A 23,945-nucleotide genomic window follows, 5' to 3' on the forward strand; every position below is an offset into this window, starting at 1 on the left:
GAGGTTCACATGCTACGAGGTGGATGACTCTCAAAAATATTATGCTCAGTGAAAGAAGCCACACATGAAAGGCCATCCATTGTATAATATCATTTATATGAAAAATCTAGAGTAGGTAAATTAAAAAAGACAGAAAGCAGACGGGTCGTTACCAGGGGCTGAGGAGAAGGGGGACTGGAAAGTGACTGAGTACAGAGTTTTCTTTTGCAGTGATAAAAGTGTTTTAAAATTAGATAGAGGTGGTGGTTGCACAGTACTGTGAATGTACTAAATGGCACTGTCATGGACTAAATGTGGCCCCCCAAATTCATAGGTTGAAGCTCTCACCCCCAATGTGATGATATTTGGAGATGGAGCTTTAGCAATCAGGTTTAAAATAAGGTCATCAGGGTGGGGTCCTCATGATGAGATTCGTGGCCTTATAAGAGGAGGAAGAGAGGGCTTTCTCTGTCCTTGGGCACACCAACAAAAAAAAGGCCACGTGAGGACATAGCAAGAAGGCAGCCACCTGCAAGCCAAGAGCAGAGTCCCAAGCAGGAACTGAACTGTTTGGCGCCCTGCTCTTGGACTTTCTGCCTCCAGAACTGTGAGAAATTTCTGCTGTGTAAGCCACCCAGACTATGGTATTTTATTATGACAGTCCAAGCTGACTAAGACAGCCACTGGACTGCACACTTTAAAATGATCAACTATATGTTATGTGAATTTTACTTCGATTAAAAAGAAAATGAAAGTCCCTATGAATGCTTTAAATTCCAATATCTGACCTTATTTCTGATACATAGGAGGCACATAATAAATGGCCGTTAAAAGAATAAATGCACGAACAAAAAGCTCTAATGTCACCGCCTGTTCAAAACTTTAAATGAATGTCTACCACCAAAAGAAAAAAGAAAATTCTAAGGACTCCTGTCTTTATTTGCCTTTGAGTCTTTATTCTCATTATTATCAACCTGAACAGTTCCTCCATCCCACTGGTTATGACCCTATTCATCTTCAAGTCTCAACTCAACCGTGACCTCTTCCACAGAGATTTCATTTCTCATGTCTCTCTCAGTCTCTGCCAGCCAGCCGTAAGTAAGCTCTGCTGTGCATCTGTGATACTATCTTCAGAAATTTATCACTGCTCTGATGACTGTTTATATGGGCATCTTAAATCCTCAATTGTATTATAACCTTCTAGAGGGTATGGCCATGTATTATTAATATTTAGATTCTTCATCGTACTTAACGTACTTGCACAAAGAACATTTTCAATAAGTAGTATGTCAGTGAATAAAAAAAAGTAATTCAGTTTAAAGAGGAAACTGGGGGAACTAATGTTCTGAGCAGGTCAATTAACCACCAAGCACTTTAATGTAGCAAAATGACAAAGTGTTTCACATAAAGAGACTCCATAATAAATTTCACTTGCTTCTTAGTATCCACTATCATCTCATTATTAATAATTCATAGTCACCTTAGAACATTTTAAAAAATAGCATCATGGATTTACCATTGTAAGTGATGATTATTTACAATAGGTTCATATTAAATCTAAAATTACTTTTTGTTATTGTTTTCAATTCTCCTATAACATAAAAAAATAATAGTAGCAATGTGACATTCTATTTCTGCACTGGTGGTATTAACCAACCACCTTACAGGGTTGAGTGCTTTATAGATAACATTTATAAGATTTTTGTTTAGTAGTAACTAATCGGATTTCAATTTAAAAGCTAAAACAAGAGTGCATTCGCAGAGTATATATTGTCCTCATTCCTATGCGTATATGCAAATCCAAAAGCATATTAAAAGTGTCTCCTTTCTGACTAAGGCCAGTTAGAGGAACATAGCAAGAACATCAAAAGCTAAATTTATTTTTCCTCCATCTTTGTCTTGGAAATAGAAAATCTCTATGATATAACACAGATGTAAAGACTGCCTTACCAGGCAATTTCTTTTCTAGTTGTTGCTGTTCATCTTCTAAAGCTGGTTCCTCTGGTAACCTCTGATCTACTGAGGCTGAGCTTATGACAGATACGCCACTGCCTGATCGAACTCTTCTACCATTGAGGAAAAGAAGAAAAAAGAAACAAAGTCACGTAAAGCTTTCCAGGTAACTGAGCAAACGATTTTATGAAAAAGAATTTTTAAAGATTATGCCATATATCATGGTATCGCGAGAAAAAAAAAAGATAAAGATTTGATCCTCACTATTTACAAAGAGTTTTTTAAAAATGCATAGTTGAACGTCATCAGACCCTGAGTGCTAAGCATGCTCCAACATTTAGAACCACTACCAAAATTAGGGTAATTCACATAAAATTTCTTGTATGAGCCAAATGTCCTTTACCTAAAGGAAGGTGGTTTGTATTAGTGAGTAATCATAAAGTGGCTAGTCAAGTATTTCCTGCCGTTCCCATTACCCTTTCATGAAACGTTAAATTCCTCCAAGGGAAGATGAGCAGCTCAGTTAAGTGGGAGTAGCTCTCTTCCCTTTACAAAGTCTCTCCATTCTATCTCTTAATAAACGCATGAAATGACTACACTTTATAGCCCCCAGGACAAACCACTTAGTTTACTGATTAGTTTTTCTTCAAACCATCACCCGGCTCTTTTAAACTGATCTACCTATCTTTTTTAAATTGTTGTTTATCAGCTTCCGGTGTTGAGTCTCTCATCCTGATTCTTACAGCTGCGGGACTTTACACACTGCCCAGCTGCTGGCTTCTTCCTCAGTCACAGTTTCCTCCACCTGCTTCTCTCCCGCATATGTGCTGAAATAATGGCTCCAATTCTCTTCCTTTAATGGAGATTTTTCTTCTGCAGTCTCCCCTGACATTTGAGGAATTAGAACAGTAATTCTTATTTTTGTTTCTTCCACTCTTCTTAGTGCTGGTAAGATCTCATAAGTGTCTTTTAAGTTAAAACCTTAAGACGTAGTTGTCTAGGAGTGGTAAGTGCATGGGTGTGCAGATGTGGGGTACCAGGCACTCTCGACACCTCCACTGAGATCGTGCCTCAGACAAGGATAATTTTCTTTAATTACCTTCCTGACTATAATTTCGGCATTGCCAACATTGTTCTCTCTCGAACATGTAGAATTCACAGGCAGAATCTCCTTCCTTTAATTTCTTCATATAGGTTGATACAGTTTCACTTTGCTAAAACTTCTGGTGAGCTTCAATTATACAGATTGGTACAAAAATCAATAATCTTTCAATGTTTCACTTGACCGTTTTACTAACACAGGCATATCTCATTTTATTGCGCTTTGCTTTATTGAGCTTCACAGATGTTGCATTGTTACAAACAGGAAGCAAGATCCTCCCCCAGAAGATGGCAACTCACTCCATCGCAACACCCGCTTTATTGTGATGGTCTGGAACCAAATCCACAACATCTCTGAGGTCTGCCTGGATACTCTAAGTACTTTAAAGAACAGCATAGACCCAAGATTAACACAGAACCTAGATAAGATTTTCTTGAATTCTGAATTATTTCATTTACTTTCCAGGAATAAAAATGAGGTACAAAGCCAACAAAGCCAAGTTTGAAATTCACATACAAGTTCTTGTACGAGCTGAATGTTCCTTACCTAAAGGAAGGTGGAATATATTCTGGAGGCAGGACAGGAGGCAGTGGCTGGCCAGACATAGCTACATCAATTAGGTGCATAGCCAGGATAAATTCTTCTGCTGTGAGTTTTCCATCTTGATCAATGTCAGAAAGATTCCTATTCAACAAAAAGTTCACTGTAATCTAATTTCGTGAAAATGAATGCTTGCTACCATTTATGCATGAGTAATTTAAATGTTCTATTTTCTTAATCTGACTCTAGGCCCACTGAGTCTATGCTTCAGTTTATAAAAACAGTACCTATTTCATAGTACTGTTGCAAAGATAAAATGAGACAATCCACAAAGTTAGGATGGTGGTCAGCATTCAACAAATGTTAACGATCACTATAACCATACTCTTCTCAATCCTTGCAAGCCCATTTAAAATAGATCATATTCTATGCTCAGCAAACTATCAGGTCAGATAGTAAACATCTGACCTTTGCAGGACCTATAAAGTCTATCACACTGAATCTGCTGCTGCAGCAGAAAGCAGCCATAGACCATAGAGAAATGAACGGGTGTGGTTGTTTTCACAATAGCAGTTCAATAACAGTTGCAGGCCAGCTTTGGCTCCTTCTTCTTTTTTTTTTTTTTTTTTGCCAACCCTCGATTTAGGTTCATGCAAGTGGATGTTTATGGCCTTCAGCCACAGAGCCAAGTGTTCTCTGCTCCTTAATCTCAGGATTAAATTGCTACCATTCTTCTTAATCAACTTGCCCTTGTAGCTAATTAAACAGATTTTTCCAGCACATCCAAGAATGTGATTTTACTTAATTTCTGGATACCAAGAGCGGATGCAGGACAACAAAGCTATTTACTAGAATCCTAACAAGACAGATGCTACATGGAAAACTGGCTTTGCTGATGCCATAAATCAAGAAACTCCTCTTAAATCTGAAATTTCCTCAGGTGGCAGAAACGTTTTCTGGTTTGTCTGTGGAAGTATGATTTCCGCACAGTCACGGTCACTCTTTCTCACGTGTCCGTGAGTTTTGACAAACACATTCAGCTGTGTGACTGCCACGATATCCAGAGCAGGTTCACCTCTGCCCCACACCCCCTGTGTCTCGGGACAGCCAACCTTTTCTTCGGCCCCAGCCCCTGGTTAGCGCTGATCTGTTTTGTGTCCCTCTAACTTTGCCTTTTCCAGATGCCAGGCTCCCATTTTTAAACAAAACAGAGGCACAAACGAAAACCCCGCCTGCTCTTGCTTGTCCTTTCCTCCTTCCCATGTGCCACCACTAGCCACTCCTCAGTAAATCCAATTAGAAGGCAGTAGAATTCTCACTTTTTCTCCCATACTTGGCTAAATAATCACTGTAAACGTTTAATTAAAATATCTTTTTATTGTATAGGAGAATATAATAACATTTTAGTAGAAGTCTCAAGTATTTTTTTTTTCAAAGAAGACAGGTTATAAATGAGATATTTAAACATTCCAATATATTCCAGTTTCATGAGAACAACATAATAAACTGCTAATCAACCTCCATAAATGTTAGATCTTACGTTTATATTTCAGAGGGCCTTGAGATACTGGTACATACCCAGACCGGAATAGGTCTGCATATGCCATAGACCTAAGATGTTTATTAACTGGTCTATTTTTACACCACTGCAAAAGGCAGACTCTTGAATTTAAAGCAGAAGGCATCAGATGGGCAAAGGTAGCAGCACTAGAGATTAACCACTTGTGAAGGAACCGTATCAATGTGCCCTGCGGCAAAATCAGGAACTTAGATCGTAAGCAATAGAGACCAGGTTTATTTCCCAGGCAGAATCAATGGATAATGCATAACTGAGAGATAAACACTTCTGAAGAAGCCATTCTGGTTAACATTTAAATGTAAGGGACGCTGTATGATCTAGGCAATGCTCACCAACAACTATTAAAAATCATTACAAAATAGACAAAGAGGCATTTATGTGCCTCCTAATGGAAGTACACAGTATAGTCTCTGATTATCTTGCGAAAAAAGGCAGGAGGGGACATTTGTCAATTTCTGGAGTCATTTTTAATTGTCACAACTGGGGGTGGGGGCCACACCATGGCATCTGGTAGGCAGAGGCCAGAGATACTGCGAAACGACCTATGATGCACTGGACGGCTCTCCACAACTAAGAATCATCGGGCCCAAAACGCCAATTGTGCTGAGGTGCAAAAACCTTACTCTAGATCTAATTAGTGATCAACAGGAAATATGGGAATAAGTTAACACCACAAGAATGCAATCATCAAAAGTTAGACTATAAGAAACTGTAAAACAATCTCAGGTGTTTTGGAGGGGTGTCGTGGAGGGGAGGAGTTGAGCACAAGACAAGGGGGAGTTAATAGGTTAAAGGAGACTTAAAAAATGTATCAACAAATTTATTGCAAAATACGCATTTATTTCAGTCCTGATTTGAAGAAATCAACCACAAAAATATTATGAGGCAATCTAAGGACTTTGAACACTATCTGATTAACTTAATAAGAATTACTATTAGGTGAACTACTGGCATTATAGCCATGTTGGAAAAAAAATCCCTACCCTTTTTGGAGATACAAGCTGAAATAATAGTAGATTAAAATATATACCGACTGAGATTTGTCTTAAAACAATCAGGAAGAAGGGAGAGAACCTTGACTCGCCATGAATTGAGACTTATTTGAGTTGTGTTATGAGTTCTTGAGAATTCATTATATTAATCTCTCTGCTTTCGCATTTTTCAAAATCAAAAAGGGAAAAAGTAAAACAGATAATCATTACAAGTCTTAAAATAATAAAGATACCCATATATCCCCCCTATAAATAATGGTATCAAAGACTGATGAGGCCCTACCAATTTAAGAAAGAATTTACACTTTATACAAACCAAGGAATTTTTCCTTACCATATTGAAGCCAGCTGAGCCTGTGGTAAACTGGATTGCATAAGAATAGTTCTTGCTTGGGGACCTAAACAGAAACCAGGAAAAAAAACCCAAAAAGATGAATCAGCAAATCGTCACTGTCCAAGAACCACTGTTCTGCACATATGTACTATGCAATCTCATGCAATCACAGTGCTTTAAACAATATTTGCTATTACCCAAGAGGCTTTCTAAAAAGGAAATTAAGCCCCAATGAAGAAACACAAAGCACAGCACAGCACTTAGTGCATACTCAATAAATGTTTGTTACATGGATGATTAGTAAAGCATGAGTACGTACAAGATTAGAGTTTCAAAATATAACCTTCCCTTTTGGCCACATAACCATCTTTATTAGTATTATTAGGTTTTTATTTATAAAGTTGGAACTTAGTCTCTCTAAATTCAACATCTTCTGTCTCCACTGTGACTGATACCAGGGAAATTCAAGGAGAACTCGGAAGAATTTAAGAGGAGGAAGGGGCCTTAGAGAGACTTCTTCTAACTACTTCATTAATGACTTGCTCAAGGCTGCGCAAATGGCTAATATCATGGCTAGGATTAGAATTTCCTAGGTTAGCGATTAAAAAGAATTCCTGGAATTTCAACTCTTTCAAAATCGGCTCTCATTTCTTAAAATACTTGTAAATATCTTCATTTCTGGAATGAACCCAGCCTTAGATATCAGACAAAGGCTACAATGGGAGGTTTCAAGTTTTAAACGAGCCGGTACCAGGGAGATAGAGACAAATACGTCCGATTTCAAGCACTGCTTCTTGAGGTGTAGGGTGGCACGAGGACTGGTGGTTCAAGGAGTGGAAGGCTGTAGCAATTACGTTAGGAAGATACCTGTGTACAAGCTTTCATCTTTAGCTGTTTCACTTTTCAAACGGCACCCTCATCATAAAACGCAAACGTAGATGTGTTTTTACACAGCAAGCAGCAATGGTTAGGGCTCTCCGAGCATCACCGTAAGGTTCAGGCACAAGAAACTCCAGAGAACAGCAGAAAACGCACTGATGAACCACGAGCCTGTGAGCCCTGGTCCCGGTTCATTCTAGAACATGCTGAGTGTGGGGCAGGCAATTTCTTCACTTGCTGGACCCTAGTTTTCTGCACAGTGCTAGCACAGGTAAAGTGCTCAATAAATGATAGTTAATATTACTGGCAATATTTTAACTTTTATTTATATATAAAATACAGGCAGAAAGCACACATGAATATATACCTGTGTATTTTTAAAGGTGCGCATGTATGTAATTTCCAAACTGGAAGTGGTCAACAGAACCCAGATCACAAAACGGCACCTCCAAAGCCCTTCTTGACCTCCCTTCCATCATGCTCTCCACTAAGTGCAGCCTAACTTCTAGTGGCATAGTGTATCAGTGTTGAGTCTGGCTTATTTTGCTTGACATTTAACTGCATGTGATTGCAGAACATACTCCTAACTGCTGTGTAGTATACCACAGTTAGGGGCCATTAGGAATCATGCGCATTCTCAGTTTTGGTGAACATATGCCTATTCCTGTGTGTGTGTGTGTGTGTGTGTGTGTGTGTGCGCGCGCGCGCGCGCGCGTGCATGCACGCGTGGGGAGCATCTGAGAATAATAATCTTTACAGAATTAATGTGCAAGTTCTAAAGGTTCTATGATATATTGGAATGAGAAAAGTTCACTGATCATTTTTAGTCTCTAACATTGTATTTAGAATTGGCAACATTAAAGTTGAATCAGCTTTAATTTATACTTGCAATAATTCTCCCCACTTCAGAACTATATAAAAGAAAGTTAATATTTCATCTACTCCCAATAAAAAATATAACAAATGAAAAGAACTAGCCCTGGACCTGGATATCACAAGATATGGATTCCAGTCTTGACTCATTCCATTCTCTAATGAGACATTAACAAAATCGCTTTCACTAAGAGCAAAGTGCCTTCATCTCTGAAATGAAGGAAACGATCTAGAACAGGGATTGGCAAACCACAGCCCACAGGCAATATCCAGGCCACCACCTGTTTTTGTACCTAAAGTCTTATTGAAATATATCTACGTCCATTCATTTAAGCTCGATATATGGCAGCCTTTGTACTACGCTGGCAAGGTTGAGTTGTGACAGTGGATGGCTGCAAGCCTAAAATATTTACTATTTTGCTTTTTACAGAAAAAGTTTCTTGACCCCTGTACTGGAAGATCATAATTATCTTTTGCAATTCTAATACTTTGTATGTCCTAAGACAAGGTTTTGAAACATTAAAATAGATCAGCAACAACTAAAGTAGCCTCTTAGCATAGCAAGACAACATAAAATCTGAGATCTGAGTGCAAAGAATTATCCTGTGGAAGCCTACATTCACAAAAGGGTATCAGTTTTGGAGTACTGGTTTATAAAGAAACATTAGGGGGATAAATAGAAATTTCAAGTTCATAAACCCTATTCTTGGCATTCATGTTTGGATAAGGAAGCATAAATGGAAAGGACACAGAGAATTTAATAGTTCATGCTTTATCTCAAACCATGACGAGACTTTAACTTCTGTGATTAATAAATGAATAATCAAATAGCATATTCATTGGTTCAGAATGCAAGAAGATACCTCTTTGAGAAGAGGGCTAGCATTAAAAGAATTGCCAGAATTTTATAGGTACTTATATAACCTTGATTAAAGAATGGGCTTACAGTTTTATAAGACTGTCTCTTTTGAGTGTGTGCAATAGCACATACATCAAGTCTTGAAGGAACAAGGGTGCCTAACTGGGTGTATCGGCTAAATCAACCCAGGTAGGTAATCAATCAGATAAACTGTGTCACTGCTAGATTAGCGTCACGTCCTACAGTGAATAAGCTCCTTCCGCAGCTCAAAGGTTCTCACTTTCTTCACTTGGGACCAATCAATAGCATTCTTATGCCCACAACATACTCTTACAGATGTAGCAATGATTTGATGGCATCCAAAGGAAGGATGTAGAGTAAAACACAATGGTGATCAGAAATTCTTCTGACCACCAACAGTGGTCATTTGCCACGGGCTCTAGCACGGATCGGCTAGGCAGCAGGTGAGATGCAATTCTTGGAGTGCTAATTCCACTCCACTCCAAAACACACATGAATGCGAGCGGGTGCAAGTGACCAAGATTCTCCTCTAAATGATATTAAAGCATTAGTACTCCTACACTAAACTGGTATTTATAAGACCAGGATGTTACAAGTCCAAGGTTGAGAACTATTGCATTGGATTAAGAAATTACAATTGTGTGCAAGCTGTAAAAATGCTTTTTAGTTCCTTTAAAATAAGAACCCACAAAAAACAATATCATGAAGGAAGAAAAACAAGAGATTAAGAATGTTAAATTATATATTTCACTTGGGCCTCTTTACATTCTGGGACCTTTTCTCAACTATTCCTCTTATCTTCAAGCTGAATTGACTAAGTGCTTTGGGGGTTCAGGATTCACATAATTACTTTCAGAGCTGTGATCATGACAATGGTCTCTGTATTTCATCCATCTTAACGAACCAGCTCTGCTTCCACCGTCTTATTTAGCCTAAAACATACCCTTATAATGACTCCTCACAAAGGGAAAACAAACTGAATTTCTTAAATTTATTCCTATTTTTAAAGTTAGTATAATAAACTATTCTATTTGACATGACTATATAAAAATCTAGTTTGAAAATAAAATTCCCACCTTAAATTCTTGCCAGGACAAAACAGTAATAAGCACACAGATAAACATTAGCAAAATCAGCTCTTTCCTTTATATTACAAGTTTCACTTTCTGCCTCAGATATTATATGTTTTAACAGTCAAGTGCCTGGGTTGTTATCTTTGGGTTGAAAATGCTGCACTTCAGTCATAAAACACACATCCTACCAAGACAGAATTTCTATATCAGCGTTGCGATCTGAATACTATTTTAATTAACACACAGCAAATACCAACTATGCTCTAAAGAAATGTTTTCAGATTCACTGGCAATGCAGTTCTAGGTCTGCATGGAGCACTGGTGTCAAACAAACCATGTTAAACAATACTTAAAACTATATTACTGAATATTCCTTTGGTGTCTATATAAACTGGACTGGTTTTTCATACTATGTATAAATAGGACAGCTACTACTGTAGCAGAGAGTAAGAGTGGCACACAGAAAATTTTTTTTTACTTAAAATTCCCCCCTTAAGACAAAGAAATCTAACTATGGGTGGTGAACACACAATGCAATATGCATATGACTTACTGTTGAATTGTACACTTGAAACTTATTGGATTTTGTTAATCAATGTCACCATAAAAAAAGAAATTCACTGCTTGACTAAACAATTATATGCTTATAACTGCTGAGAGCTTTTATGGGGATAGGGTTCAAAATTGGATCAGAACCCTTTAAAATCTCACCTAATCCTGACATTTTTAAACAATAAATTTTTCTTTGGGGAGTAAAAAAGATAGTTAAAAAAAAAAAAAGATAGTTAGAATCAGAAAGTGTTTTGTGTTACACACCAGTGCTTCTCTATCTCAATTAAATTAACTCTCTCTTCACGTCACACTTTTTAAAAGGCAGTTACATTTTTCCCTTTCCCACTTAATGCTCGTATCAGAAGTCTCTATTTTCCTTTATTAACATTTTCTTTATTATTCTTTGATCAATTTTAAGTGTTTAATCCCTTATTAAAAAAGTTTCTAGATAGTATCCTAAAATCCTTTCTAGCCTTCTGATGTAGATGACAGAATGTTTTTTTAATCTACTGAGATCATATAACTTAACTCTGGCCTCTTACACATGAAGAAATAAGATCCAAATAGGCAAAGTAAGTGACTTCATCCCATGTTCATGGCACAGCCAGGTTTCCAAAGTCCCCAGCCAGTTACCTTTCACCCTACATCCTGCCTTAAACACTGACTCTGCTTAGGCGGTATCAAGTTCATCTACAAAGTTGGACTTCAGAACTTGAACCACTTTTTGTTCCCAGCAGCATTTCTTTGCCAGTGCTTTGATTTGCATTCGAGTGACATTCAGCGTGCAGGAAGCTGCTTGGTCTCTGTTCCATTTACCAAGAAGCAATGAAGCAAAAGCCTGAGGCACTAAAGAATAAAGTAACTATGGCTTTATCAGTAGATGAGAATTCACGATAAGAACCACAATAAAAGCCCTGTTCAGAAAAAGCAGAGAGAAAAATACATTTGGAAAATATCTTTGGCCCGACATCTAGGAACAATTGCCATTTACAACGAAGATCATATTTCACTAAACTAACTTTTATTTGCAAATACCTGTCAAGTGTCCACTCATAGTTTTGTCATGACTGTTGAATAACTGTCGGTATTTCAGTCTGGACGACTGAGGAACAGCCCATTCTGCCGCTGGAGGGGCACTGGAGAAAGGAGGAAGGAGAGGAAAAAGGGTTGAGGTAATGAACCGCCGATTTGATTTAAGGTCTTCAAAAATAGTAAACTGAGAACTTCTCTAGAAAACTAGCTTTAACCTTTTATTCACTTTTGAATCACAATCTCTGAGTTTTCTGTAATGAGTATGTCTGTTTTTTAAAGTTATCAACACTTCTTTCAAAAAAGAAAGTTCATTATCTTTCCAGAATCCAAGGTGAACACAACAGACTGAGTGGCCACTTCAAGATATATAAACAACTTAATACTTTAAAAGTTCTATAAAAGTACGGAACATCTGGTTGGAACTGAGATGATACAATAATGTCGAGGCTTTTCTAGACCGTTGGAACAGTTCTCTTTGGGTTTAAAAAACAATGCTTACAGCAGACAAATAACTGCTTTTAAAAATATTAATTCTTTAAAATGTTTAGCTCTCTATACACCAAAATACAGGATGTATTTCTTAAAGAAAGGAAATTCAGTCATTCTGGGAAGTGCAAATTCCCACAAATGGCGAGCTTCCCAGAAAGAAGAGAACATTCCCAGGGTCAGGGCGAGTTGGCGAACAGCGATGGAGGGAGCTCTGCTTTGGGACTCACACCCAGCGCCGACCTTCTCTTGCCCACGTGCAGCAACCCCGGCCTGAGGAAGCATCTGCCAGAAGGCAGCTTGGGTCTAGACCCCCTCGTGATTAGTTCCTCAGAGCAGCTCCCACACAAGCATCACACTGGTACCCATGGCTGTTAAGGCAATTGTCTTAATAAGGCAATTAAACGCAATGGCTAAACTGACAGCAAAAATGGCTTTCTACATCTAGGACAGGTTACAACTAATGTACCATGTGCTATTTGCTTCATTTCAACCAAAATATCTAGTAAGTACATGTGAAAGCCAAATTTTAACCATAAATTAAACCTCTTAGTCACTGTTTATATATGTTATCTATGTATTTATACTTATATGCACTTTGTAAACATAGGAAATGGCTCCCAACCAATTGAAAAATACCTAAATTTACCTTTTCAGTAATGATAAATTTCTTAATAAAAAACACTTACCAAGATCGATTCTGCTGTGCATACTTCTGCAACAACTCTCTCATTTTAAACTAACAAATATTTTGCTATTCCAACTCTTGCCTATTTGTCAAGAAACTAATTATCTTTCTCCCGCACCCCAGGAATGGAGGGTGTTACACACAGAAGTTGTCCCAGATTAGGCTTATCTAGTCATAGTTTTCTGCCAAGTTCCTGAGAATTTAAATAGACTGATAATTCATTAATAGGTAACCAAAAACTTAGATGCCACATGGCAAAAATTTGCTAGAAATGTTAATTATTGAAAAGATGACTACCTAAAAAATCACAGTTGTCTTAATAGCATTAATGTTTGCCAATATTGATTATTTATTCATTCTAATGTCACAAATCAATTTTACGAAAGATTGTAAAATCTCTTATGGAGAGTCAGAGAAAACTCAGAACTCCAGCATGGTATTGGAGAAAAAATAAGAAATTTGGAATTTAGTGTTAGATGATCTGAGTTTAAACCTCTGCTCTGCCCCTTAGTAAGCTGTAAACCATGGGGGAGGAATGGAACCTCTCTGGGCTTATTTCCTCACGCGTGATTCTGAGACAGTATTTACTGCACAGGATATGGGGGTTGAACGAGATCGATAAAGTGTCTGGCGAGTAGATGCTCAATAAATGTTCCTGAATCTTAAAAGTAAAATCTTAATTAAGTGCCACACAAATCTGTATGCCACAAGTAACTGAAGTTTTTGGCACAAACTTCCTTAAAATCAGAAAGAACTCATTTCAACTCTTAGCCATATCACTTTAAGAGTTAAAGTTATCTTGAAATCACTTAATGTCTCTGAGCTTCTTCCTCATCTATAACCTGGAGATAATAAGAATCATTTTATGGGGAAGAAGTGAGAATTAAATGAGTTAATATACATAAAGCATCTGGCACAGTGCTTTTCAATTTATCAATTTTTTTAAATCGTTTTTTTAAATTAATGAATTATTGAATTATATCCAATATACTTTTCTCTTTAAAGTGGAAAAATTACTTGATTCGCTTAAGAAAGATTTCTACTGAAGAGCAAAACAAGAAAAGGTAGAATTGCCTTCATTTACATTCTCTTTTCTTTCCAAAAGTTTTGGGACAGCTTACGAAAAGACTTAAGTTTTCATCTTTGTGCAACAGTATGCAAGGGAAAAAATAAGTAAAAAAAAAATATGAAAGCTAATATGAAACCAAGCTTAGCCAAAATATAAGCAATAAAGTCATGTAAGTGTTGCTAAAATTGAGCCACATATTTGGTTAATAACAGCTGTCTATTAATCTGAATAACTTATTTCAAAACAATTGATCTTAAACTTTTACTAATAATCCACGAAAACTCCATAAGATTATCTGAGATAGAATTTAAAATAAGGCCAACTGTGGCTCTAATCTTCATATACATAAACTTTTAATGATTAACATCAAAATAGTTTTTCTCCTCATAGAGTTCTATTTCATTAGTTTTAAACATTTACTACTACCTATTTATTATCCTCTTAAAAAAAACAACATGCAAAGCCTTTAGAGGAAATGTTATGTCCTTGATTCTGTCATCTCTGCGACAAATGATACAACCTAAGAACATTATCCAGAATTAAGAAAATTTTTAACATTCTACAAAATAAAAAATAATAAAGAACATCACTAATTCATTTTCACATTTATGAGTTAATCAGATAACATCTTTTACCAAACCGCCCATTTAAAAATAAGCAAACTTACCTGGCCACGTCAAATGATTGTGCCTTCTGTAATTTAGTGTTTAATTGTGACCCTGGACCAGACCTACTAAAAGAAGAACTCTTTGGCAAAGTGGCTGCTGTAAAAATAAATAAATGTTGAATAATTTTAATTCTACAAAGGTAAGAAACTCTTCCCTATTTACAAAAATTAAAATGCATAGTCATTGAGTCTGAAGCAGAAATTATTCCTCCTTCCTTACCATCCTGGACTCAAAATATTTTTCCTTCTTTGCTTCCTACCCTCTTGCCAAAAACACTGCTACATTTACTTGTTCCAGTTGTGAATCACCTTACTAAGTAGTAATGTTTACATCCATAAAATTTTACTTTTCATTAAACATTTAGTACTATATTTTATAGGATCTGTCAACAGTTAGAGAAGTAACGGCTTAAATATACAGATGGCGTATTAACTGCACTGGAAGAGCTAAGGTATTAGTTCCAGATGTGCGGGCCAAGAAGTCACACACTGGCGGTGTTGGCCAGATAACACATGACGCACGGGAGGGTCAGCGTTTGTGTCTGATTCTCATTCGGGCTGGGTAAGCTGTGTGTCGCGAAGAAAACTCTGAGCCTTAGCCACATTCCTCTCATTCTTGTCTACTGTCTTGCAACACTGGCCACAAAAGAAAATAAGAGCGGTGCGTGGATTCACTGGTATTACCGGAAAAGCAACGGCAAACACTTTCTTGGCTGCCATCACATCTGCAGACATGGTCACATGGGAAAAGATCAAATACATGTGACAAAAAAATCTTTAAAAAATAAAAGATGTACGTTTAGATTCTTTGGCTATAACTTAGAGATACATCCGGACGTATGTAATAAATCCAGGGCACTATGCACAGAAATGATAAATCAAATATAATGTGAAAATCCACACTTATCATCACCACTGAATTTGTACTCAGATATAGCCAAACATTTTTAAAAAGATACTTTTTAAAAGAGATACTTCCCATATTGATATGATTTGTTAGACTACGACTATCTACATGTACAGTTTATGCTTTCTTTTAATTAAAGGGAAAAAAACCTTGAATAAAGTCTCAAAATAAAATTAACTAAACCAGGAACTTTTTAATTCTTTTCTTCAATTAAGCAAGCATATAATACTACAACCTGAATGTATTTAGTCATTTAATAGACTTCCTTCCCCTGTCTGCCTGATTAACTCCACCTCCTCAACAACAGAACAAAACAGAAAAAGCAATGTTCTCCCCGCTCCCCACATCATTCCATTCTGAAGCGACAGGCTTGTTTATTAGCAATTCACAGCAGCTGAAGAAAGATAAACATGGAAATACAAAATGTTCAAATACTATTCAAACTTCAGTTTTTGTCAAGCCCTTGAAAGGAAATTTTGCTCTTGGTTTTAACTGCTGAGTTCACCTTTGACCAGTGGTACTCAGAGCTCTGAAATTCCATTCTCCTTTCCCTCTCTCTAGTCTACCACATCCCGTTTAATGTGTTGAAAAAAAATGAGAAATTAAATGAAAATATTTTCTTCAGGAATAAAACACTGCTTATATATAATCGGAAAGTGAAGACAGAAGATTTAACAAGAATGAAGAGTATAAAACACAAGTTATAAAAATTCAGTCTATGGATTCATCAGGTCACATACCAGGATGAGCAAAAGCAGGCAGAGGTTGTATAACAGGGGGAGCCCCGTTAGCCAGGGGAGGCACTGCTGCTGGAGGGACAGAAGATACTAGGGGTGGAGACATCCCAACAACTGGAATGGGTCCCATTGGCACTGGAGCAACAGCTGTGAGTGGTGGCATGCTGGCGATACCTCCCATACCTACGACGGAAAAAATCCCAACAAAATTCACGTGGAATCACACTTCGGCATTCAATGATAATTAATGTAACACTGCTCGAAGAAGGCCATCACTTTCCAGTTGTAAAAGATTCCCATTTAAAATACAAATTCAGATTAATCATTTTGAAGAGTATCAAAAATTACGTCAGGGATCCCATCAAAAGGGCTCAACACCCACCCGGAAGAGGGACCTACTGACCAGAGTTAAGGATGGATAAGAACAATAACTGCAATGGACTGAAAGCCACCAAAGAGAATTAAATTCGCAAATTCATAATGGTACTTCAAAACAAATAAACCCCCAAATCCTAATTGGTCACCACAGGTACAATTTACTCTGAAAACCGAACATTTGACAGAGAAATTTCTCCTTATAGAAGTATTCCAACCAAAAAATGAAAATAAATGTTTCCTCCCTTTTTTCCCTGCCTCAACTCGTGATATTGTGATATAATAAGAAATGTTTATCTGGTCTTCGTCCCCAGTTCCTGGTTCTTGGCAGAGATCCTAAAACCCTTGTAATTTCCTGATTGATAGGAACACTTTCTATTATAATATTTGGTCTTGGTCCCTGGTTCCTGACACAGGAGCTTCTGAGACCCTTAGAATGTCTAAAGTGATGTCTTTTTGTGTTTGAAAGACCAAGGCATGATAAGAGAGTTAGAAAGCGGATGGTCGAAGGCATGATTCCAGGACCAAAAAGTCCCACCGTGCCCCGGCCTCTGCAGTGACCTCAGGGGAGGCTACCGGGGCTGGACACTGGCCAATAATTTAATCAATCGTGCCTGCATGATGAAACTTCCATTAAAACGTCCTACACACCACAGAGTGTGGAGACCTGCCCCACTGGTGAACACATCCACACGCTGGAAGAGTGGCACCCCAACTTTGAAGAGATGGAAGCTCCTGCACTCACGACCCTCCTGGACACCACCCTATACGCCGCTTCATCGAGCTGCTCACATGCACCCTTTGTAATACCCTTGATAACAAACAGGTAAATGTAACTAAATGTTTCCCCACGTTTGGTGAGCTGTTCTAGCAAATTACAGAGAGAGGGAGAAGGGTTTGTGGGAACCTCTGACTGTGGGTAAGTTGGACAGAAGGAAGTTTGCAGACCCAATGGACTCATTCCTTGTGAACTAAGTCTCAAGTGAGGACAGTCTTGTGAGACTGAGCCCTTAAACCAGTGGAATCCAACACTAACTCTGGGTAGTTAGTGTCAGAATTAAATTTAATCATAAAATACTAAGTTAGAACACTGGCTGGTATGGTTTTTCTGGACACGAAACTCTTGATACCTTCTTTCCTTGAGAACCCTAAACAATTACTCCATTTTCTTCTGACATACAAAGCACTGCTATAAAAAATGTCTAAAGACATTCTAATTCTCTCTCCCATGTTTGTTCTTTCTACATGCCCAAATAATTTTTTGTTTTACTAGAATAGCTTATTTAGTCTCTCCAAGTTGATATTCTCAGGCACTCTTTCAAATATAGTTTCAAATGTTTTATTTCAAGAAAATTGTCTTGAACTAGTTTTTAACACATATTCTATTCTCTTGCTTTGGTTTTCTTCCTCAGGACTCCAACTAACCATATATTCAATTTTCTTTACCTTCGACATTTGTCACTTTTTCTCAAATCCCTTTTATCTTTTTTCACTTCCTTTTAATTTTTGAAATTTTCCTCTTTTTTACCTTCTATTTTCTTTCAGACAATCTCTTATGTTGCTTCTAGTTTAGTCTTCATTTCCGAAATAACTTTTTTTTTTTAATTTCTCACTCTTTCCCAAGTTGTCACTTTAGTTCTGAAGTTTTAAAATTCTGATTTATGTTGGTCTTTCATGACTTGTATCCTTTTCTCGGTATTTTTTAACTCGTTTTGAAACAGCGGAGTACTGATGTGCTCTCACTGTGCACAGGCGTGTTACTTGGTTCTTGATTTTCGTTTTTCTAATAATAACTTTATGTGGGATTTGACCTGGACAGATACTGCCCGTCGCTCATTTTTACATGAGCCTTGCTGCCAGGGACTTCCATCCTCTGTCCTCCTTCTCCACTTTCTGTGACTCTGCCCTGCTCAGTTCTGATTCTGCTCCCCGTCATTTCTCCTCCATGTGGGGCCCTGTCCCCAAAGGAGGCCTTGTTGGGTCAGCTTTATGAATTCATAGCGACCAAACTGTTCCAGACCTTTCAAGTCTTATTATCCCTGGCACAATCATAATTCTTCTCTAACATTATAATTTTTCCACTTTAAGTGGCCCACTCAGCTTTTAAACAGCCACTGCAAAGACGATGCCCTTTTACTAGCCAACTACCTTTCCTGAATGAGTATTTTCTGCATATTTCTAAATAACTGTTTTGTGCTTTGGAAGCCATTACTCTTGACTTTGCTAATTCTTAAAAATGTCTCATCTCATCTCTCCTCAGTCACTGAGCTTTCTCACTCTACTCTAAAAATGTGGGTACACTTCCCATCGTAGACTCACCGCCCTCCCACTGATGCGCTCCCTTTTCCAGTTAAAGCCCCCCACTTCCAACCCCACGGCCAGGCTATGTCCCTCCAACTCCCATGAAACTGCTTGTCAAGGTCACCCACAAACTCGTCTTGTCAAATCCACTCACTTTTCTGTCCTATTCGTACTCAACCTGTCAGAAGCAACTCAAACAATGGTGCACCCCCTCCTTTTTGAAACACTTTCCTCAGCTACGAGGACACCAGCATTTTACCTGACCTTTACCTATCACCGCATTCCAAGGCTCCGTCCTAAGTCTCCTGCCTCCACCTTCTCTGTGAGCTGTCTTATCCAGTCCCAGTGCGTGTGATGCCGTCCACACTCGAACCCTCCCGGAGCTGGCGGATCCCTCCTCTGAGTTCTAGACACGTGGATTCATCTGCCCCCTCGACATCCCATCCTGGAAATCTACCAGGCCCCTCAAGCTTAACATGGCCCAAACCTGACTAACTTTTCCTCCAAAATATAATGAATTGATTGCTCTTCTATCTTCCACTCTTGTTTTCACCACCCAGAAAACTACATCACCATTATCTCTTGCCCATGGCAAATGCCTTCTCATTGATTTCCAGGGTTCTACTCTTGTCCTACAGCAATCCAGTCTGCAGATAATAGATTGTTTTTTCTGAGTGTCTAGTAACCATGTCACTCTCCTGGCTTAAAAGCTCACTGTAGCTTTCAAATTCACTTAGAAAAAGAAATTCTCCTTAGTGGCTTTATCAGGCCCTAAACCATGTGGCTCCTGCCTTATCTCGTAGACTTTAAGCCTTACTAATACTTTAGGGACAATGTTCACGACGCTCTCACTTTCGGTTCCCACACCAAGCTTTTTTTTGCCTTAAGACCTTTGAAATTGCTGCTCCTTTGGCCTGGAGGGCTTCTCCCCCAGGTCTTCACATGACCCTCATCTCTAAGTCAGCTCAAAAGTTACCTCCTCAGAGAATTCTGACCACCCTGACCTGCAGGGTCTCTTTCTATCTTATTATCCTGTTCATCTGCTTGTTTCCCCCAACTTGACAAGAAGCTTCACAGAAGCCATGATGTCTTGCTCACCACTGTATTCCTAGCAATGAGAACACATAGCAGGGGTGTAAAAATATTGGTTTATTCCAATAAAATCATGGACTCTAGCCAAAAAGATTAAAATTTTTTAATCAAACAAACAAACAAAAAAACAAACGGACTTCTCTTGAAATACTTGGGTCCAGAGTAAAAAAAGAATCGCTATGTGCAAACGCACTGAAGGAAGAAGGTGCCAGGCATACTCAAACCATTTGCTGGAATACAGCTGCATCGCCCGAGGCAAATCATAATATCACCGCACCCCATTCTCCTCTTCTTAACATAGGGGAGTTGAATGAAATGATTGCTCATCTTCCAGCTAGCCTGAAATCCACTGTGTGTTGTTAACACTTGCATTGACACACGCAGACGGCGAACCCTAGATGAGTGAGGCCCTACATCACCCAGATTGTTTGGTGATAATGAAGGTGGGGAGAGAGAAGGAATTAAGGAAACTGAGAGCCTTCAGAAAACTGTTTGGACAAGCTCTGCCTCCGTTTGTAGGAATACGGTCTCAAGCGAATCGTCCGCCTTCCTGGGGTGGCAGTTCTCACCCATGTCACTCCTGCGCACCTCCAGGGTCACTGCTGTAACCAAACAAAATGCTACATGTGACAGCGCACTGTGTAAGGGCCAGGCAACGCCCGGTCAAATAATTTTTAATATTAATCTGAAAATAATGATGATAGTAATAAATTCTTTGGTCCCCAGTAGTCAAAAGTGGAAGAAATAAATGGTTGGGCTGAGACATGGAACTAGAAATACTAGCAAAGGGCAGATCTTGGAAAACACCTGGGCAAACTTGATCAGGACCATGTACTTTTAACTTCTCCTATGTGCTAAAGTTTCCTTGTGATTTAGCCTCTTGAAAACAGCTTACTGAGAATGTTGATGTGATGAGAACTAGGGGAAAGGCAGTGGAGGAGCCTAGGGGAAGAGCTGAGGACTGACTGGCAGGCTATCAGATCAGAAATCCCAGGATCCCTCCCACAGAGGTGGTGGCAGGTTAGGTAAGCGATTGGAAAACCCTCTGGGCGGTGAGGCCACAGTGCCTGAAAATAACTCAGCAATATCTCCTGAGCTGAAATGCCTACAGCAGGGTGGAATAAAAGAAGACACAGTAAATGTTAGAAGAATAACTGACACCTGGGATTGAGAGAAAAGAGGAAGTGGGGTGCTTCTGGGTCTCTGAGCCTTTCTCCACTCGGGGTTTCTTCCTACAGCACCAGAAGGGAGGCCAAACTAAAATCGAACACACCACGAGCTGTTTTAACACATGGATCCTGGCCAAACGTTGGCTATGGGGACCTTCGGAGATTCAGAGCAACTCCTACTTAAAATAAAAAAAAATTTTTTTAATTTTTTTAAATTACCAACTGACTACGTTTTCTGGGTATTTTCAGAAATAAATACATCTACCTGAGGCTGTTTTGGAAGCCGTCCCTCTTGACTATATTAATTCTTGAAGATTCCCCATCTCTCCTCAATCACTGAGATTTCCCTTTCTAGGACAAAAACGTGGTGGGAAAATGGGATGTAGTGATATTGTCACATGCCTCAGGCTACCCAGCTGTATTCCCACAAACGCTATGAGTATGCCTGGCACCTTCTTCCTTCAGTGTGTTTGCACACAGCAATTCTTCTTTCACTCTGGGCCTGGTGAACTAAGTAAGGGCTAGGCACAGCGAACACATGATGGACAAGGACCCTGCTCACTCAGAGCCTAATGTACTGCTCACTTCTACCCGCCCTGCCCTTTGCCCACAGAGGACTTTTTGAGTTCTTCCTTCTTCTCTTGGATCACCACTATCCTACTTGCCTAATCCCCAAACTGCACCTTTCCCCTTAAAACCAGTCTGGTGGCCAAACTTCACCAAAAGAAAGGCAATGCAGAGTTTGCCTGTTTTTAATAGTAAATCTATGAAATATAACCACAGTATTTATTTATCTCAGCTTATTACTAACTGTATCAAAGACAATCTGAATTACTATTGACTGCCCTCTCCCAAATCTATTTCATTACCTGTCATCAGATATATCAGATATCAGGAAGAAGAGAGAGGAAAAAAAAACGTATCCACAATTGCTGTGTTTTATTCAAACTAAGAACGTCCCCATGAATCAGGTGTTACATTTAATCACCTTAATCTTTTTTTCTTTTCTAGGTGAAACAACCCTTGGCTGACCTCACAGATTGCAAAGACCTTGTCAGCTTACAATCCCTTATTATTATTATTTTTTTTACGTCTACAGCACCTGGTCTTTCAAGGTAGTCTCCCATCCAAGTACTAACCAGGCTCGACCCTGCTGAGCTCGAAATCAGACTGGATGGGGCTTGTTCAGGGTGGCATGGCCATAGACAATCACCATAACCTTTAAATCAATCTAAATAATCAAAGTTTAGGGTGGGAACTGAGGAGAAATCAGAATGGTTAGGGGTCTTGATCAACTAATTATTGATTCATTTTTAAGAAAAATATCTAGCTAAAAGATCATTTTTTTATGGAATTATGTTTTTAATTGGGGTATAATGTTTATTTTTTCCTGCTTCACTTTGTTTTAAGAAAGAACTTAGTGTGGCCAATTCCCTCAATACTGTGAATTTAAAAATATATTTTGAGATACCACCATCCAAAGGGGTTGTTCACACACAAGGAAAAATAAAGACGTTATGGAAATAGAAACCGAAGGAAGCATGTGACAGCGTGAGGGTCAAGAACCCAATGAGAGTAAGAAAAAGACGACGCAGCAGCAGAGCGCAAGTTTGTTCCTTTGACGTGGACAACCTGCGCCCTGCTCTCATTCTGGTCACTCATCCTGGGGTAAGAATGTGACCATGTTCCTTCTCCTTCCGCACCATCTTCCTGCCTAGGGCTGTCATTTTTTTCAGATGAATTAATCCCAGAATTTCACAATGCTTGAAACAAAGGGGAGAAAAAGGGGAAACATTTATTTTTAAAATATACAATGAAATATAGGAACCAATTCCTTCTCAAACTTACCAAATGCTGGCGTGCTAGAAATCGCAACGGGTTGCTGTTTCATGACGGGGGGAAGTGCAGGGGGGAGCTGATATCCTTGTAGCTTCAGTTTGATGAGTTTCATAGCTATGGAAAACTCCACTTGATCCATTCTTCCATCATTATTCATATCAGCTAGCGCCCTGCAAATGAACAGCATGGACTTAAAATGACTATGACATGACCATCAAAGAACTTTCCAGAACCGTCACTCCCACCCACACAAAAACAAAAATAATCAGCTCCCTAATCCTGAAGAGAAAAAATAAACAGAAGAAACAAAGCAAAATGAAATAAAGTTTATTTACCAAGCCATAGGGAGTAACTTAAAAATATTGACAAGATTTTATATAACTATAAAGTACTTTTTTTTATTGTGTTACTCTTTACTTATATGGTATATGAGGTGATTTTCAGCCTGAATTTCAGGATATATGCTTTAAATATCAAATAGGGTTTCTTTCTGGAGTGATGAAATTCTGAAATTGGATAGTGTGATAGTTGCACAACTCTGCAAATAAACTAAAAAACAATGAATGATATACTTGAAAAGGGTGAATTTTATTATGTAAATTATGTCACAATAAAGGTGCTAGTAAAAAAGAATTTAGAAACAAAGAGTTTACTTCTAAAGATGCTTGCCTAGATTGCACCAACTCCTCTGCTGGGTTTGACAAACCTCGTCTCAGGGGCAATATCCTATGTTATAATCCTATTATACTTTTAAAGCCATGGAAATTAGTTGAATGAGCTTACAAGTATGTTTATTATTTGAAAATGGTACTCAAACATAAACGGCCATGTATAACTTGCAAGAGCT

The 23,945-nt window shown here is 38.4% G+C and overlaps 1 protein-coding gene across 8 annotated transcripts in view; it reads right to left on the bottom strand.

The window, feature by feature from the left end:
• Nucleotides 1-23,945, bottom strand: part of ITSN1 (intersectin 1) — a 168,718-nt gene that overhangs the window by 92,028 nt on the left and 52,745 nt on the right. For all 8 annotated transcript variants that reach the window (XM_016164086.2, XM_016164082.2, XM_036219831.1 and 5 more), the window contains exons 5-11: nucleotides 23,108-23,268; nucleotides 16,326-16,505; nucleotides 14,679-14,775; nucleotides 11,772-11,872; nucleotides 6,480-6,543; nucleotides 3,581-3,718; nucleotides 1,930-2,045 (exon numbers count right to left, since the gene is read on the bottom strand). In XM_016164086.2, coding sequence (XP_016019572.2) covers nucleotides 1,930-2,045; nucleotides 3,581-3,718; nucleotides 6,480-6,543; nucleotides 11,772-11,872; nucleotides 14,679-14,775; nucleotides 16,326-16,505; nucleotides 23,108-23,268 — 857 coding nt within the window. The remainder of the gene's footprint in view (nucleotides 1-1,929; nucleotides 2,046-3,580; nucleotides 3,719-6,479; nucleotides 6,544-11,771; nucleotides 11,873-14,678; nucleotides 14,776-16,325; nucleotides 16,506-23,107; nucleotides 23,269-23,945) is intronic.

This window comes from Rousettus aegyptiacus, unplaced genomic scaffold (assembly GCF_014176215.1).
Source record: "Rousettus aegyptiacus isolate mRouAeg1 unplaced genomic scaffold, mRouAeg1.p scaffold_m13_p_4, whole genome shotgun sequence".
Classification (NCBI taxonomy): Eukaryota; Metazoa; Chordata; class Mammalia; order Chiroptera; family Pteropodidae; genus Rousettus; species Rousettus aegyptiacus.